Source organism: Pecten maximus, chromosome 19 (genome assembly GCF_902652985.1).
Source record: "Pecten maximus chromosome 19, xPecMax1.1, whole genome shotgun sequence".
In the NCBI taxonomy this organism is placed as follows: Eukaryota; Metazoa; Mollusca; class Bivalvia; order Pectinida; family Pectinidae; genus Pecten; species Pecten maximus.
Window position 1 is genome coordinate 5,784,246 of NC_047033.1, and position 19,959 is coordinate 5,804,204.

At 33.7% G+C, this 19,959-nt stretch overlaps 1 protein-coding gene and 2 non-coding genes across 3 annotated transcripts; all 3 read left to right on the forward strand.

Annotated features, from left to right (window-relative positions):
- The first annotated feature begins 707 nt into the window (after positions 1–707).
- On the forward strand, positions 708–19,077 carry LOC117317631 (nucleolar protein 58-like). The gene is made up of 15 exons (XM_033872486.1): positions 708–819; positions 2,746–2,822; positions 3,209–3,261; positions 4,005–4,126; positions 4,659–4,795; positions 5,183–5,247; positions 9,508–9,642; positions 10,454–10,599; positions 12,876–13,002; positions 13,530–13,693; positions 14,683–14,817; positions 15,325–15,386; positions 15,596–15,729; positions 16,629–16,718; positions 17,491–19,077. The coding sequence occupies exons 1-15, from the start codon at positions 775–777 to the stop codon at positions 17,556–17,558; spliced, it is 1,560 nt and encodes a 519-aa protein (XP_033728377.1). The 5' UTR covers positions 708–774; the 3' UTR covers positions 17,559–19,077.
- Positions 11,646–11,734, forward strand: LOC117318216. The gene has a single exon (XR_004530313.1). It is a non-coding gene; the product is annotated as a small nucleolar RNA SNORD70 (small nucleolar RNA).
- LOC117318217 lies at positions 12,287–12,377 on the forward strand. The gene has a single exon (XR_004530314.1). It is a non-coding gene; the product is annotated as a small nucleolar RNA SNORD70 (small nucleolar RNA).
- Positions 19,078–19,959: the final 882 nt, after the last annotated feature.

The following is a 19,959-nucleotide window of genomic DNA, read 5'->3' on the forward strand; positions in this document are numbered from 1 at the left end:
TTTCTGGTTTCTGATTAGCAAAACATTTTGTGATATAAATTGTATTTTTTAAATTTTGCTATCGAACAAAACTTGTTGGAAAGATTACATGAAATATACGTCTCTGGTACGTTATGGCACGCTCTAAAGCCTTTCTGGGTGGTTGCAGTTTAGATATTGTCAGATTTTGATGGAAGTCTGTATGTACGCGTATTCTGAATTTTACCCTTGGTTTATGAAATCAGTGCTGTACCTATCATCTGCATATAATATAATTCAATTCGTCCAGTTTTGTTATAAAATCTTATTTTATCCCGATTTCACCTATCTGCATTCCCCCCCCCCCCCCCCCCCCCCCCCCCCCCCCCCCCCCCCCCCTCGTTATCTAGTTCACGACAAGCATAAATAGGAATCAAGACAGCTTACAGCCTTATTTCATCTTCGCTAGACATGGCTTCTGATTTCGTTTCACTCCCTGAACTAGGCATATAAACTTATTATTACAGAACTATATAAGATTTGTTTTTAGAGAGGATCTGGTATAGAGGACTGTAACGTATTACATTCTAGTAATCAGAAACAAACATATATAACAGAGATACCTAATACATGTTTCTGTAATCCCTCTAATGCCTCTAGTACAGGTGCCTGGCTCGTTTTAAAATGAGACCTTAGCTCGCGTTTCGTTTCTTTTGTAAACAGGTATTCCGTAATATGTAGTGCGCATGCTCAGAACACCAAAACCGTCCTCGTGGCTTTTCCTGTTTACACTGAGCTGCGAGTGAAGAATTGAAAATGTTGGTTTTATTTGAAACTGCTGCGGGATACGCCGTATTCAAGGTATAAATAAGTAAATAGTGTAACGTATGCATCAATGTTGAACTATATCATTGATAGGCAGTGGCTCGATTGACGTTTTTCATCTCCAGTACTCAACGTACCCAACCACGTGGTCTTTAAATGGAGACATCGTGGCACGATAGACATGCTAGCTCAATCGTTTGAAGCAATTGTTCTGTGTATTGACTCCTATATTTTACTGGTTTTGCGTTACCTTTAAATAAATCTCTTGCTCTGGCATAGAGGCACGGGACATAAAGTTCACTACTTTGATAACTCGCAATAGAAATTACAGTAACTTAATTTAGTATAAGCAAATGAAAGCGCAGATTCCACAAAACATAATGAAATAACAAGAGAACTACATATACATATTGTAACATGTATAGATGCCCGTATTTACCGAGATATTTTAAAATCGATAATCTTGTCTTTGGTTTATATAATTCAATCCCTTCAAGGCCAATGAAACTTCATTCTAAATTCATTGTACATCTACCAAAAATTGATGAGTATTCATGAATGCCTGTATATCTTCCAATACATTTTCCTCAAAACAAAGAAGGCTGTAAGAATAACATATAAAACAATGTATAAAGATAGTCACTGGAATTGAAAAAAATGCTACAGTTGCTTTAACTTCATAAAAGCTTATATTAAGTATATGGGAAAATTATGAAATACCATGTGCACCTCGAGCTCCTACATATATATATAAATATAGACAAAATCTAAAAAATGGCTTAACATCAGTCAAACTGCAAATCAAATACAAATCACTAGAGTATGACCATCATTAGAGTATGCCTGCACAGTATATATATGGGAACGTCAACCACACACACCTAATCCAAATTAGACCAAATAGATATGGTCTAATGCAGGGCTGCATGCTACATCCGTAACAAATATCGGTACACAATCATGCTGGACCACCTGAAATTGAGCCCCTAACACGCAGTCAAAGAGATGCTTGTCAGACCATGTTGTGTATAAATTAATATCATCAACAACAAAGTCGCCATAATGAAATCTGATAGGCTAATTTGAATTCTCCATAAACAGTATTCCAGACATAGTCACCAGCTCTCCTTTCAAATTTGCACCATTCCAAAAACCCTGACTAGAAAAATCTTCATTTTTCCAAAAACTAGGGTACATTTGAGTGGAACAAATTACTATACCAGCCATCATCTTAAATTACTATACCAGCCATCATCTTAAATTACTATACCAGCCATCATCTTAAATTACTATACCAGCCATCATCTCTTGTCCCACCAGACTCATCTAAATTGGCCATCTACCATCACTATATATAGCAACACTGAGTAGAGCCAAATATTTAATCCAATTTCTATCATAACAAGTATACTTAAAAAATCTTCCTCCATTTCACTCCTCTCTGGCATTTCACCTTTAAATTGTTGAAGTTGGCCAGTGCCATATGTAGAAGTAGAAATACCAGTCTCATTATACACGATCGGCTAAGAGAACTTTTCTGTAGTTGACTGGTTGAACATAATGACTAGTAATATAAGTGATGCATGTATATCACATAACCGGGGCCCAGCGTTTGATCCCTTATATGGCGTTTAAAAAATAAATGACCTCAGGAGATACAAAAATGTTCAGAGGTGAGAAATGGTGAGAAACTTATGATTATGACGCCCGCCTTCTGTTGCAAGTAAAACAAATGATTAGCTAGACTTTTATTAAGCTACAATTTAGCTGTAAGTACAGCAGTGTCATTTGTATATTAATTGGGTTACAGGTCAGCATGATATCTGTAGATATTTTGGTCACCTTTAGATTTAATAAAAAGGAAACCTGCTGTCTCCTAACTCCAAAAACTACTTGCTGTTGAGTCAAGTGCCATATTTTTTGGTAAAACTATCAGTTCACAGATTCTTATTTTGTCTTCAGCTGCTTGATGAAAAAAAATTGAAGAAGACAGAAAAACTTTATGAAGAATTCTCAACTGCTGAAAGTGCAAGTAAAATGTGAGTATCGAAGATTTGACTCCTGATCCTTAAGAGCTGTAATTAGTCGCCAGCAGTACGTGTTGGCATTTTATCAGATAGATAATATAATTGACGGGGGAAGACAAAAGTGATGTTGAAAAATGGATACTTTAATACAAAAGTTAATGCAGAAAATGTTTTTTGTGAAGTTGTTTTCATCTTCAAAGGTATATTTCAACGATATAAAACAAACTTGAAATGTTTCCTACTACAACAAGGATTTTGAATTCCTAGTTTCAGCTGTTCTTTATCATTTAATTTGTTGATAATTGTAATATGAAACCACAAACTTATTAATATAGGCGTATAATTTTTCACTGAACTGGTAGGAGAATAATGTCTTCATTTATTTTTTCACTTTTCAGGTTGAAATTACAACATTTCAAGAAATTCAAAGACACTACAGAAGCCCTTGCTGGTTAGTACTGTGATAGTTCTAAACTTGTATTAGGTGCTACATAGTTTGATATCTCACTTTAGCTTCTGTATTAAATAAATTATATAATTGAATACAGTGTACTAGTAACATAAAAGACGCTGTTTTACTTAAATCAGTTCAACAGGGCATCCAGTATAACCTTTAGGGGATGTTTTTTGACTGCCCAAATTGAGATATGAACTTGGGCATGAAGAAACTTGTATATTCGACATATATATTGATCCTTCAGATTTCTGAGAAAAAAAATATTTGACTTCTGTAATAGTAAAAAATAAATGGTCAACTGGATGCCCTGCACAAAACTTAAAGACTTTTTCTCTGTTGGTGAACAGTAGGTACTATGAAAAATACATAAATATTATATTTTAATATTAATGCTGATATTGTTGGGACAGACTAAATGTTTAAGACAGAGGTCGGAATTCTTCTGAAACCCATATATTGGAATGGTTAATGATAAATATGTAATTACTGTGTGTTGTATGAACTATTATAGTGGATTCAGGAGTGCATTACATCTTAATCTTGAATGTTTATAACTTAAAAAGTCTTAAGTACATAACCACAAAAGCAAAATGATTAGTTCCATGTATAAAATGTTTCAGCACAAAGTCATTTTCTGTCAAATATATTAATACCAACATATATCAGTGTACTGATTAATTTGATACAAATATACAGATGATATTCCAGCATTATCATGATTCTCTCCAACTCTTCAGCTGCCACTGCCTCTATCGAAGGGAAGATGAACAAATCCCTTAAGAAACTTCTCAAAAAAGTTCTAGTAGAACCATCTCAAGAACTTGCCGTCGCCGATGCCAAACTAGGAAATGTCATCAAGGTGAGGGACACTTAAGACAACTAGGAGGTGGACCATTATGATTGCTGTCAAGATAAAGGAATTTTTGTCTTCCATTGTAAATCAACCTTTTACACAGAGCTTATAAAAATATAAAACACATGCACACTTGAAGTTGAGCAATGAAAATATCACGTTCATAATATCCCGCCCCCCCCCCCCCCCCAAAAAAAAAGAAGAAAATACCCAAACAAACAAAAAAAACTGTCTACCCAAATTTTGTATCATCTTAGCTCATTCTTACAAGTAGTACAGTAAAGTTGATTTAGGGAAGGTTTTGTCAGAAATATACTTTACCGTATTTCCCCATTTTAATTTACCGTAAACAAGTTTGTTTTCTTGTCTGGTTTCATCAACCCTCCACATTGGTTATGACTTAGCTCGGAGATGTAGCTCAATGTAAATGTATTGAAGACGGACAGAAGAAGAATGTTTAAGAAATACAGAAATACCAGGATAAAACTCTTTAACATGCATATTTGTACATGTTGTGTGTTACTGTTGTTTATTACAGGATAAATTTGATGTGAACTGTGTTTGTAACACATCTATTAGTGAACTCATGAGGGGAATCCGCTCACAAATGAGCAGTCTCATTACTGGTCTACCAGAGAAGGACATGGCTGCTATGGCCCTCGGCCTAGCTCACAGGTACGTAGTCAGGAAAGCCAAGAGGGATGTTAGAAGAAATGGAAGTTCAAAGTACACAGGAAATAAATAATGAAAAAATGTCCTGTGTTTAACAGGTAGAAAACAAAAAAATCAACTTGTATGTTTATTTTTTTGCATTTGTTACATTAGAATGTTGTCCCAAAGGTCTGGAGAGGACGATTAGGATGACAGTAATAGAATTTCTGTTTTTTACATTTTACACAGAATGTGTTTGACAGATAAAGTGTTTCAGCTTCCTCTTAAATTTTTTTTTCTTCTTTTGAAGTTTGATGTAAAATGTATTATATATATACATACAATTGTACAAACAGCTGTCTTAGCTGATAATAAGTTGAAATAGTTCTTATTGTCTTGTTTTTATTTCAGTTTGTCCCGGTATAAGTTAAAGTTCAGTCCTGACAAAGTGGATACCATGATCGTACAGGCTATATGTAAGTAGTGTAATGGTGATACCTCAGTGTGTGAACTTAACGGTAGACCGATAGACCGAGTCTAGTAGATTTGCTGTCGGTCTATGGAAAATAAATACACTGAAGACCGAATGTCTATGCACAAGAATCTGGTGCATATACAATAAAATCGGGAGTGACATAACACCTACCTTACATGTATGGATAAATGAGATATTTATTTAACACAGAACACCCATTTAGTCTCACCTAGATATTTAATTCCGTCCGTATAGACCCTCACTTTACGCTAGTCAAAATCTCATACTTGACTCGACGCCATATTGCTAACTATGTGTAGGTCGTGGTCGGCCTAATTACCCTAAGTGCGTGATGGAGCGAAAAGAAAAAAATACAACATTTATTTTTATATATTTTACCGCTTTTGGTTTATAAAGAATAAGATTTTAAATTGAATATAACAGTTTATGGGAAGAATAAGCTTAGTGTTCTTAATTTTGACTATGTTAGAAGAAAAACACAATTATTGATATATGGTCTTTTCGGTCCATTGCGTTCCGATTTGGGTAGTTAGTCGTACTGTCACTTTCAAAATGGCGGGTCGACAGTATGGAATTTTGACTAGCGTAAAGCGAGGGTCTATACGAATGGAATAAAACATCTAGGTGGGACTGAATGGGTGTTCTGGGGTAACTAAATATCTCATTATCCATATATGTAAGGTAGATGTTATTTTACGCCCGATTTCATTGTATATGCACCAGATTCTTAGCGACACCAAACGGTGTCTGATAATTCCACGTTTTCATATAAATTCTAGTAGTGTTCGGATCGATTCTGTCAACATGTAATTTTGGTAAAAAAATCTAGGTCTATGAAGTTTTTAGCAGGTCTATGACATTTTGAAATCCCATAGACCGATTGTCTATGAAGATGAAAATCTTAAGTTCATTGACTGATACCTGTACTTGGGTGTTATTAGAACATTCTGTGTCTGATGTCAATGTTTTAGGTAATTTTAGGGGGTTTTTTTTGCTCTAGATGCATTCATTATTTACTGATTTAATTTTCTCTGATTTTTTCTTGTCATCGTTAAAAGATAGAAACAAATTTGTACTTCATATTCTGAAACAAAACTATATATTCTCCCCCTCCAACAAACCTAAAAAACCTACGACATTCAAATCATTTTCAACATCGTTGGTCTCATTGTTGTCTATACACAAATGTTTGTAATTTCTGTTGTTGGGTGTACAAATGTTTGGAATTTCTGTTGTTGGGTGTACAAAATGTATGGAATTTCTGTTGTTGGGTGTACAAATGTTTGGAATTTCTGTTGTTGGGTGTACAAATGTTTGGAATTTCTGTTGTGGGTATACAAATGTTTGTAATTTCTGTTGTCGGGTATACAAAATGTTTGTAATTTCTGTTGTTGGGTTTACAAAATGTTTGTAATTTCTGTTGTCGGGTATACAAAATGTTTGGAATTTCTGTTGTGGGTATACAAAATGTTTGGAATTTCTGTTGTGGGTATACAAAATGTTTGGAATTTCTGTTGTTGGGTATACAAAATGTTTGGAATTTCTGTTGTTGGGTATACAAAATGTTTGGAATTTCTGTTGTTGGGTATACAAAATGTTTGGAATTTCTGTTGTGGGTATACAAAATGTTTGGAATTTCTGTTGGTATACAAAATGTTTGGAATTTCTGTTGTGGGTATACAAAATGTTTGGAATTTCTGTTGTGGGTATACAAAATGTTTGGAATTTCTGTTGTTGGGTATACAAAATGTTTGGAATTTCTGTTGTGGGTATACAAAATGTTTGGAATTTCTGTTGTTGGGTGTACAAATGTTTGGAATTTCTGTTGTTGGGTGTACAAATGTTTGGAATTTCTGTTGTGGGTATACAAAATGTTTGGAATTTCTGTTGTTGGGTATACAAAATGTTTGGAATTTCTGTTGTGGGTATACAAAATGTTTGGAATTTCTGTTGTTGGGTATACAAAATGTTTGGAATTTCTGTTGTGGGTATACAAAATGTTTGGAATTTCTGTTGTGGGTATACAAAATGTTTGGAATTTCTGTTGTGGGTATTCAAAATGTTTGGAATTTCTGTTGTGGGTATACAAAATGTTTGGAATTTCTGTTGTGGGTATACAAAATGTTTGGAATTTCTGTTGTCGGGTATACAAATGTTTGCAATTTCTGTTGTTGGGTGTACAAATGTTTGGAATTTCTGTTGTTGGGTGTACAAATGTTTGCAATTTCTGTTGTCGGGTATACAAATGTTTGCAATTTCTGTTGTGGGTATACAAAATGTTTGGAATTTCTGTTGTGGGTATACAAAATGTTTGGAATTTCTGTTGTCGGGTATACAAAATGTTTGCAATTTCTGTTGTGGGTATACAAAATGTTTGGAATTTCTGTTGTGGGTATACAAAATGTTTGGAATTTCTGTTGTGGGTATACAAAATGTTTGGAATTTCTGTTGTTGGGTATACAAAATGTTTGGAATTTCTGTTGTGGGTATACAAAATGTTTGGAATTTCTGTTGTGGGTATACAAAATGTTTGGAATTTCTGTTGTGGGTATTCAAAATGTTTGGAATTTCTGTTGTGGGTATACAAAATGTTTGGAATTTCTGTTGTGGGTATACAAAATGTTTGGAATTTCTGTTGTCGGGTATACAAATGTTTGCAATTTCTGTTGTTGGGTGTACAAATGTTTGGAATTTCTGTTGTTGGGTGTACAAATGTTTGCAATTTCTGTTGTCGGGTATACAAATGTTTGCAATTTCTGTTGTGGGTATACAAAATGTTTGGAATTTCTGTTGTGGGTATACAAAATGTTTGGAATTTCTGTTGTCGGGTATACAAAATGTTTGCAATTTCTGTTGTGGGTATACAAAATGTTTGGAATTTCTGTTGTGGGTATACAAAATGTTTGGAATTTCTGTTGTGGGTATACAAAATGTTTGGAATTTCTGTTGTCGGGTATACAAAATGTTTGGAATTTCTGTTGTGGGTATACAAAATGTTTGGAATTTCTGTTGTGGGTATACAAAATGTTTGGAATTTCTGTTGTCAGGTATACAAAATGTTTGGAATTTCTGTTGTGGGTATACAAAATGTTTGGAATTTCTGTTGTCGGGTATACAAATGTTTGGAATTTCTGTTGTTGGGTGTACAAATGTTTGCAATTTCTGTTGTTGGGTGTACAAATGTTTGGAATTTCTGTTGTCGGGTATACAAATGTTTGCAATTTCTGTTGTTGGGTGTACAAATGTTTGCAATTTCTGTTGTTGGGTGTACAAATGTTTGCAATTTCTGTTGTCGGGTATACAAATGTTTGCAATTTCTGTTGTCGGGTGTACAAATGTTTGCAATTTCTGTTGTGGGGTGTACAAATGTTTGCAATTTCTGTTGTTGGGTGTACAAATGTTTGGAATTTCTGTTGTTGGGTGTACAAATGTTTGGAATTTCTGTTGTTGGGTGTACAAATGTTTGGAATTTCTGTTGTTGGGTGTACAAATGTTTGGAATTTCTGTTGTTGGGTGTACAAATGTTTGGAATTTCTGTTGTTGGGTGTACAAAATGTTTGTAATTTCTGTTGTTGGGTGTACAAATGTTTGTAATTTCTGTTGTTGGTTGTACAAATGTTTGTAATTTCTGTCTCCTAAATCTAATCTGAAGGACCAGTTACATATTTGTCCTGTCACCTGGAAGAAAGTACAACACCAAATCTGTAGAGAAATGTCATTACAGTTGAACTTTCCAATATGGTGTGGGATTTTGCCAGGCTTCTGTAGTGTCTGGCGTTGGGTCCCTTCCCAATTGTATATCTGCCTTGTACTTTCCGAAATTTTACCGAAATTTTCCAAATCGGAAATGTACACCATCAAAAAGTGATAAAAAGATAACCCTGTATACTGGAATGGTGTATATTCTGACAAAAATTTTACAATTTTGAGACCAGGAAAATGAATATTTACCCAATTTTCAAAAGAAACGCCAACAAATAGGTGGACAGAGTCCCAATTCCATAAATACATGGCAAGATCCAATAGTGTTGACTAAAATGTATATTCAAAAGTTACTGATTCAGTGTTTGATTATCAGTCAATGGCTCAGGCTTTTTCAACAATTTCAAAATGTTTAATTGTAATTCGATGCAAATTCATTTGCATATACAATCATATGTAGTAGAAATAAGTTTAAGGAAACAAAAATGACTTAATCTTCAAATAATCTTCAAATAATATTGAATTTTGACATTTGCAGCGCTGCTTGATGACCTAGACAAGGAGTTAAACAACTACATCATGAGAACGAGAGAGTGGTTTGGCTGGCACTTTCCTGAATTAGGGAAAATCGTACAGGACAATCTTGCATATGCTAAGACTGTCAAGTTAATGGGTGAGATATCAATTAGAACAGATATGTTTTAATATAAAAACTAGCAGAGAAAAATCTCCCCAAGAGGAGAAATTCCTCAAGAACCATTGTCAAGGTCATGATAAAGGGAATTAAGTTTATTCAATTCCATGACATAGTCTCCTGTGTAATTTTCAAATCATCAAATAACTTATATTTGTGAAAATATGTAAGTGTAATCTTACCCATTTATTTCCATATACAGAAATAAGGCGATGTTAATTTTGACTCACCAATACGTTTTTCGCTACATAGGTAATCGTCTGACATGATGCATTTAATTTAATATCATGAATTACTGCATCACAATACCTTGTATTGTTATTAAACATGTATCTTAATTACTGTATTTATGACATGGCTTCAGGCCAATTATGAGATAAAGTTGTAAAGTTAGATACTGCATATTTCCGGCTATTTAGTTACAATATTTATAAAGACAGTTATGTGCCATGGTAGGACACGCCAAATGTGAGATGTTGTTGTATTACAACATTTATGAAGATAGTCACATACCATGGTAAGACAGGTCAATTATGACTTTTTGAGATATGTTAGTTTGTTCAGGTTTACGGCCCATCGACAGCCATGGTCATTTAGGGCCAACTTTATAAGATCGTTGTTTTAACGTCAGATACTGTATATTTCAGGCTATAGGACAAATAGGCCAATTATGACGTTATGAGATCGTTGTTTTAACGTCAGATACTGTATATTTCAGGCTATAGGACAAATAGGCCAATTATGACGTTATGAGATCGTTGTTCTAACGTTGAGATACTGTATATTTCAGGATATAGGACAAATGCTGTCAACGTTGATTTTTCTGACATTCTGCCAGAGGAGGTGGAGCAGGAACTAAAACAAGCTGCTGAAATCTCTATGGGAACAGAAATCTCCGAGGAAGATTTATTGAATATTTCCTACCTATGTGTACAGGTAGGGAATTGGAACGACAAATATTTATTTTGATGCACATTTTCTGAAGCGAGTGTCAGCAGTCATATCTGCAGATTCAAATCAAAGCAACATTGTTTGGAAGGAAATGGGGGAAACAAATAGTATCACTTCACAAATTTTAAAACTATATACTAGGAATTTCATGCTGGAATATTCAGTGCTATTACAGTAAAATATCTATCCAATGGGCGGAATCCAGGTATGTGAAACAGGGGGACCACCCATAGAAGAGATTTAATTCTTACAATACACTCAACTTCTCAAGCACTCGCCATGTGTATTTTCTTTATTTCTGGATTTCTTCTGTTGGACATATATTTAAATGGAATAGCCCTTGTCCATATACAAATGTATATCTAGACATAATGTTGTTCAGTAGTTGCAGATGATGGATAAAAATTGTTCTCACTGACAAAATGTGATGTCGTAACAATTTCGTCACTACCACTGATGCAACCAATTAGTCTCTAGAAACTATTCACAGTCCGCTCATGGTTCACAACTAGTACCACCAGTAAAACAATATCATAGACCTGTCGATACTGGTGTCAAAAGTCAGAAATCAGGATCATGTTATGTCGCTATCAAACATGTGTACCAATTGTTTAGAACAAATAAACCACTAAGGTTAATAGAATGCGCTTGATATGTGAGGCTTTTAAATTATAGCTCTTGAGGGAAATAAAATAACAGGTATTAATTGTAGTCTATGAAACTTTCAACCTCCGAGTAAAATTTAACTAGTTTGACCCCCTTAAATTTTACCCTGTCATATAAGCCTTTTACTATAGGGAGTAGTGAAACTTCTACATTGGTGAATGCTCTCTATCTTATTGTTTGAAAGAAGATTACTGCTAGATAAAATGATAGTGCTGGATTTCCTACATAAGTTTCCGATGTACAGAAAAGTTGTATGACAAAGTTTTTAGACATAATTTTTTCAGGATTTCTATTTTCATATATATATATATATTTTTTCTCTCTTGTGTAATGAAACTATATATGTGTGAATATATATTAGATAATTAAAAGTTGCAAATGATGGATAAAATCTGTTTACTGACAAATTGTGATGTCATAAACATTTCGTCACTACCACTGATGCAACGCTTAGTACTGACTTCTATAATACACCTGGTCAGATATTCTGAAAAATGTTTAGGATACTTTCAGATGTGTTGGAGGTTATGATCAAATCCTAATTTTTACTCTCTGATATATTGATACATATTTTAGTATGTTTTGAATGTGATCGCAAAAAATTGCAGCTCAATTAAGTTAGAGTTTGACCTAAGTAAGTTTTCCTTCTGGGACATAGACCTTATTTGATTTGCTAATTGCCATTTACTAATTAACTTTCTCGAATTTGAAGTTCAGAATGGTAACTCGCTGTTCAGATTAGTGGGCTAACAGGTTTAATTTCCTGATGGAATATGAAGTGATATATGGGGTCACCTGACCTACCACAAAGGTTTTCTTTGAGTACTGTTTTTCGGCCATAACAAGACAAGCACATCAACTTCCATCCAGAATGGTGATTCAAATAAGTTTATATGCAGTGTTCCGCAGTTATTGTTGTGAAATAAACAAGATCTTTGCTGTTAGAACATTTTAGTAATAATCATTGATAATTTCTTCAGAATCTTTATTATATTTAATGGTTGTCTCTACAGTTGCAAATGATGGATAAAACTTGTTTTAACTGACAAATTGTGATGTCATATTAAATTTCGTCACTACCACTGATACAACGTTGACAACCATTGGTAGTAGAAAATATACAACTGGAGTCAGACAAGCCGGAAGTTATTTTCAAGTAGCTGAGACATACTATTTAAGTTAATGGAGGACACAGTATCCGAGACATACTGTTTTAAGTACATGGATCCCCTAGAGAACAGTCTTCTTTTCTCTTTGTAAAGTATGCATTCTATACCTGTTTAGTGACTGGCGCCAGTGTGACTGGCCAAGTCCAAATTTCCTTTTTCGCATTGTGTAAACCTGGTAAATACTAACAGCAATATACCGCTTGGTTCGAGAGAACTTCTCTTTAGCTTGATTGGTTGAGTGCGGGACTAGTAAGCTAGAGGTCCTCGATTCAATCCCTAATTGAGGCAATGATTTAGATTTAATTTCCATGCACTTTGTTACCATTAAGTAGAATTGTCTCGGATATTGTTACAAAAAGTTGATATGAATTGGAACTATAACCTGTGTTGAAAGTTTTTTGTCAATATTTGATCGATGTTTGACAGGTTATAGACATCACAGAGTACCGAGCCCAGTTGTACGACTATGTGAAGAACAGAATGATGGCAGTAGCCCCTAACTTAACCATTCTGGTGGGAGAACTTGTGGGAGCACGTCTCATAGCACATGCAGGTAAATTAATAAAACAGTGAAAAATAAATACTTTGAAGATTTTTTAGTATAGATGACTAGAGTGTTTAATACTTGTGAAAAAGACATCCTCTTTTATGAACAATTAAAAAATATCAATCTTCCTGGTAATTAATGAGGGTGCCTCATTCTGATTTGCTGAATATTTTTAGGTGACATCTTGTGAAGCCAGTATTTGTTTTCTACGAAATTTCTCGCGTATGTCTTTACATGTATCTAACTTATATTTGAAGCCCAGTCAAATTAATAAATAGTTATTTAAAAGATCAGCAGATATTTGTTGATGGTTTGATCAGCTCATCTGAACTGAAGGTTTTACTTTTAATAATTGAAAATTGTTATTTTCCCACCCAAACAAACTCGAACAATATATACATTTCAACAAATTTTCACTTTAACAATGCACCTTGTTTTTTGGTAAGTTTTTTATTTGGAATGGCTAACTTCAAATTATATTCTATTAAATTAATTTATCGTTGATTGTTCACGGCTTATGTCTTTATTTCTAGGTTCTCTTTTGAATTTGGCCAAACATCCATCATCTACAGTACAGATATTAGGAGCAGAAAAAGCCCTTTTTCGAGCTCTGAAGACAAAACATGACACACCTAAATATGGCTTGATATATCATGCCTCACTTGTGGGACAATCAAATACCAAGATGAAGGGAAAAGTAAGTCGAAAGTTTCACAGATAATGTTTTTTTATCCTAGAATTTTACAACTGCTTTATATTCATAGAATTTTACAACTGCTTTATATTCATAGAATTTTACAACTGCTTTATATTCATAGAATTTTACAACTGCTTTATATTCATAGAATTTTACAACTGCTTTATAATCGACCTTAAACCTAAAATCTTACTTTTGTGTGGTAATTATCTCCCTTTTTCTTGATCATTGTACTGATGTAAAACTATGACAGTCATTACTGAGTATTGACAAGTTCTAGATTAGTTGTCACTCTTTCGGAAAGATTTAGTCCAAATATGTTTTTTCTGAAGTCATAAAAGCAATTGTTACTGTATAAACAATTAAAAATAATTCATAAATGTAGTAAAGTTTTATTTAAAATGAAATCATATTAGCTGAGGACATTTTTATGGCCACTGATACAGATAAACAAGTTAAATTTCAGAAAACACAATTGCAAACATGAGTAAAGATAACTGTATGCTTATTAAATAAGTCTTAAGTAGATTTCATATATATATACAATAGAACTGTCTTCAGATGGACAGGCTTAATACAAAATTCTGCTTATTACAAAGTATGTTGAAATCACTGAATTAGGATCAACCTCATCTGTTTGAAATGTGAAAATAGATTTTTGATATAACAAATGTTTTTCCTGGTCTAGTGGTTAAGAAGTTTTACGAACAAGTTTTACTGTATTACTGTCACTTTTGTTTTGAACCTTTGTGTAGTTTAACTCAAGACCTAATTTTACCGCCCCTAGAACACTAAAGGAAAGAGTTACCTGTAGTGATTATGGTCAGATTGGTATACAATGTACAGGTTGTCAGATATATGATCATTATAAAGAACTTTTCTGTATACTTATAAACCCAGAGCTATATCTACAAACCCTAATTGTAGTGAAGTGGATATTATATCATAATGATATAGTGAGAAAAAGTACAATGTTTTTTGTCTACCAGATGTCACGTATGCTAGCAGCGAAGTCGGCCCTAGCTATCCGTGTCGACGCACTGGGTGAGGAAACTAATGCTGAGCTAGGACTGGAACACAGAGCCAAGTTAGAGAAGCGTCTTCGCTACCTAGAGGAAGGCGGGGTAGGTACTTGCATAAATGAAGCTGAAAGAAAGAATTGAAAGGGCTTTAGTTATCTAGTGTATTAATAGAAATATAAAGTAAAAGGTTGGTTTTAAGTTCCAGACAGCATACCTGACATTCTCCATTTTCAGACTGGAGCCTCAAGATTTCAACAAATTTTGCAGTTTCCATTGAAAATGTTTGGTTCAAACTAAAGGTTTTTGAAATCAAAATCTTATTTACTATTTAAAACTGGGTTTGTAGCAATTTTTATAAGGTATTTTTGCAACAAAATTGTTAGATGAAAGAATCAAAATAAAAATAAAGTTTTGAAATACTCCAAAATGGAGATCTCAAGTTTTCTAGTTCTAACTCTGTGATAGGTATAAGATGGTATGATGTTGTTAAAGAAATGATCTAATTGATGTTGCTGATTCTCACGGGTAAATGATTCATTATTTTAAGTGCTGATATGACATAATTGTGGTTATTTTCTTCATGCACTCACATGTACCATTCTGTGGCAGGCACGAAGAATTAGTGGATCAGGAAAGTTCCAGGCAAAATGGGACAAATTTGAAAACAAAAGGTGAGTTTGTTTAATGTATCAAAAATGTTGATTACTGTGACAGTGATCTGTTGACATTATTGTTCATTAGATTGTCAAAATATTTTCCTGGTTATGAAGAAATATCAGCAATTTTGGTCCAGCATCTATCTTAAATTATAGCTTTTATTTTATAGAATGGTCAGTGACTTTGTATTAATTTTTCTGATATAATCCTTAATCTGTTACAGTGAGGTCAAAATGTATAACCCTGCAGCAGATTCAACCCTTCCCAAAGCCAACAAAAAAAGGAAATTTGATGAAGAAAACGGAGATGTAAATGAACAGACAACGCCTAAAGTACCTAAAATAGAACCAGTGGAAGGTTAGTTCATTGAGTGAAGCATGCAAACTCATTAAATTTGAAAGGTCGGAAGTCACATTGGTAACACTTGCCTTTCACCTAGACGGCCCGGGTTTGTTTCCTTTAATGGACGTGAAAAGGTTGGGGGTGACCTGTCTGACCATGTGGGTTTTCTCCAGGTACTCTGGTTTCCTCCCACAGTAAGACCCCTTGCATGCTTTCATTTGGGCCAACAAGAGTGATAATATAAGTTGACATAACATGTTAAATAAAATTTACATATACATTGAATTTAACTGGCTATATGTAATATGAAATTTATCAACGTTGTAATATGTCATGAACATATCAAATTATTTTACAAGTTGAAATAAATTCCATATTACATAGCCACCAGTTTCAATTCTGAATCAGAATTTTGAATCACTTAACTCACATTTATTAGATAAGTGAAAAGTCTGACTACGATGTAATGTTATTGTCTATATAGGCATCATAAACATTGTGGTATCAGAACTATTTATGAAGTCACAATAGTGTTGTTACACACGTGTCTTTTAACACTAACATGGCGCTTCGACAAACTGATAGAAATTTCCAGGTTCTGCTCAAGAGAACCCTTTCGCAATGTCCAGGTTCTGCTCAGAGAACCCTTTCGCAGTACCACTGTCAAATCATTTGACTATATAAATGTACATTATTTTGAGTCATTATACAGTAAACTCAGCCAAGATCACATTGGAAATAGAACACATTGTTTTCCTTTTGAATGATTTCTATGTTTGATAAAAAAATTGACAGAAACAGAATGGGTACTAATCAGTATTTAAATTTTAATTGTTATGAGCATGTTTGAACTACATTTTCCTAGTAAACCCAGGAGGTATTACTGAAACAAACCTATCTCGTCTTTGTTTTAGAAGTAACATCTGAAAAGAAGAAGAAAAAGAAGAAGTACAAGGACTTGGACAAAAGTGTTGAATCAGAAGATGTAAAACAGGAGACAATAGGTAATTATAATACTGTCAATTACTATAAATAAGTGTTGGTTTTATGGAGTTTAAGGAGAGTCAGATGATTAATGTAGGGTAATTGTTAGCAGATAACATAAGATAGATTTTCTGCTATGATTAGGAAGAAGAAATTGACTTTTTATTTGTAGGATACTGAAGACAGCAACATAAACAGGATGTCATTTTCCAAATTTCAGCAACAGAATAAATAAAATCAAAATAATTTAAGAGTTATCTCCCTTCTACCACACAACTGTCACGAAGAAGGACTTTTTAATAAATATATGTCGGATCTCTGTATACCGAACTTGGAAGGAATTGGTGTAATTGACTGTATTATAAAATTAGTGGTGGAATCTTAAAATATTGAGGAAAAAGATAATTTGTGAATTTTGAGTTCTTCCGGGTATTAATATCATCGCTGCATTCCTTCAACCCTAAACATACTTTGTCCACACAAAAGGGGATGGGATCCTAGGGTGGATACCTTGATGGTATTCCACAGCGCTCATCAGGGAAATAAAAATGATGAGCAGCACACTGAATTTGAAAGGCCAAAACATGTCAGCACAAAGGATGTAAATTAAACTTAATAGCATATTTTACCAGATTCAGCGGTGTTGCTGCTCATCATTTTTATTTTCATACTTTGTACAGGTTTCTGATGTAGTCCATTTTTCCTAGGGTATATTATGTATTCCAATTTCATTCATTATATGTCATGTCAAAAAAAAAAAATAGATTTTTAACTCCCATTTTTTCTTTCCAGCCACCCCAGAGTCATCAGAAAAGAAGAAAAAGAAAAAGAAGAAGAAGTCTAAAGAGGATTCTGATTAGATGAAATAACCGGTGTACATTAGAAACAGTTGTCAGACAGGGACTGATCTTATTATAGGGGCCTAAAACATTGGCCTACAGACCACTTACCTTATCACAGACACGGGCATTACTCCACAATTGTAGGAGTTACATGACACTACCAAGGACTTCGGAGATGGGGAACTCTCATGGATTGTTTCTGGTTCAATTCAAGATAAAATGTTAACCTTTTAATCACAGAGACACTAATAAATTTAGATCTCTGAGGATTAAGATACCATTTTTCATTAACCAAACTGCACTTAACTTGTAATTTGGTTTTCATCTTCAAGCTTCTGAGACAGAGCAAGCAAGGTTAATACGGGGAAATATTTTCCACAAGAATTTTTACTATTATTGGACATGTTACATACTCATTAGAACAACAGTTTTACAGTTTTGATCATTTTTCATTGATACGATGAAATTAGTGGTTTGTTTTAATACTAGAAATTAAAAGGACACTTCATTGAAGTTACATTTCTGTCCGTTCTAAGAGGTATATCTTATAAAATTTTATAAAACAATCCATATTTTATCTAGAATTGATGTAAATTTTGTAACATGATATCACGAGTTCAGACTGATCTGACATAATATACTGGTACATTGTTTTCTATAAATATTATACATGTTCTTCTACTTTACTTCTCCACCACGTGTTCATATCTGAAATTGACAGTATGTAACAATGCGTACAGTCAATACATTTCATTTAAGGTTGTTTACTACCGTGATATGATTTTATATCACTTTACAAAATGGGTTTCCGAGTTCCAAATCGTGGAAATAACATACTTGAATGGTATTTAGAATAGGGTATGGCTAATGACACATTCTTGAATTCTTATATTCTGTTAGATGGACTCATTATGTAATAGTGATTTACCGGTAAAATATGTATAGTGATTTACCGATAACTTTGATATAGTGATTTATCGGTAAATTAGGTATAGTGATTTACCAGTAAATAAGGTATACATGATTTACCGGTAAATTAGGTATAGTGATTTACCGGTAAATTAGGTAGGTATAGTGATTTACTGGTAAATAAGGTATACGTAGTAATTTACTGGTACATTTGGTAAAATGATTTACCAGTACATTTGGTATAGTGATTTACTGGTAAATTTGCTATAGAGATTTACTGATAAATTAGGTATATTGATTTACAAAGTGATCGATTTAGTACGGACACAAATAATTTTTGTGAGTTTTGAAGGTAATATATAGCCTAATGTTAATGTTGCCTTCATGCTTTACGTCTGTGGCTTGTAAATGTTTTAGAAGTACAAGAGTTATCTTCCTTGAACCTTAGATTATGAAAAACAACAAACCAAAAATAAAAGTCATATGGAACAGGATATGGGAAAGATCTTCATTTATAGCAACATGATTCTAGGGAACACTTTGTTAAAACTTGCATTATGTACGGAATGTACAATTTGTTATGTTTTATCATTTTATATACATCTTGTATAAAGTCAATTGCATCTTATATCAATGTGTTTGTTTTTTAACTCACCTGCTGATGCCCTGATGTGGCATCCAGGTAAACATTAGGTATTGTGCCAGAGGCTTGCTAGTATGATTGATCTTCACCTACAGATACTTGATTGATTAAAATCATGTAAGGAAGAACAGAGGAAGATATTTGATCTCTTGTTCTGAATAAGCAAGAAAGCCAAGAAAATGTTATTTGGCAAGTAGCGATTTGCAAAGAACTACATAATTTGTCGAGATAATAAACTTTACCTAACCTTATATATTTTAATGGGGTGTGCTCAGTTTAGCCTCCAGATAATCGCCTACATCGACATTCAAGACGCATAAGTAGCAAGTGAGCAACTCTGGCATATAAGACCTTTTTTTCTTGATTGGAAAAAAATACCTGTACATGTTGCATATGCTAGTAGCACAGACTTGTAGAAACGATCTAGTAGTGCAGCCTTGTAGAAACTTTCTAGTAGCAGACTTGTAGAAACGTTCTAGTAGCACAGCCTTGTAGAAACTTTCTAGTAGCAGACTTGTAGAAACGTTCTAGTAGTGCAGCCTTGTAGAATTTTTCTAGTAATGCAGCCTTGTAGCTTTCTAGTAGCACACACACACTTGTAGAAACATTTTTAGAAGCACAGACTTGTAGAAAATTTCTAGTAGCACAGACTTGTAGAAACCTTCGAGTGTTGTATGGAATACCAATGACCGTTACAATCATTCATACTAGGTTTATTATTAGCACAACCTTGTTTCCAGGAAATTTATGACTTGTCAGCAGCATGTGAATAAGTGTTTGACCAGAAGTCACGAAATGTATAAAGATATATCCCTGACATCATATGCTGAAGTTCAAGGTCATAAAATGTAATACAATATCCCCAAC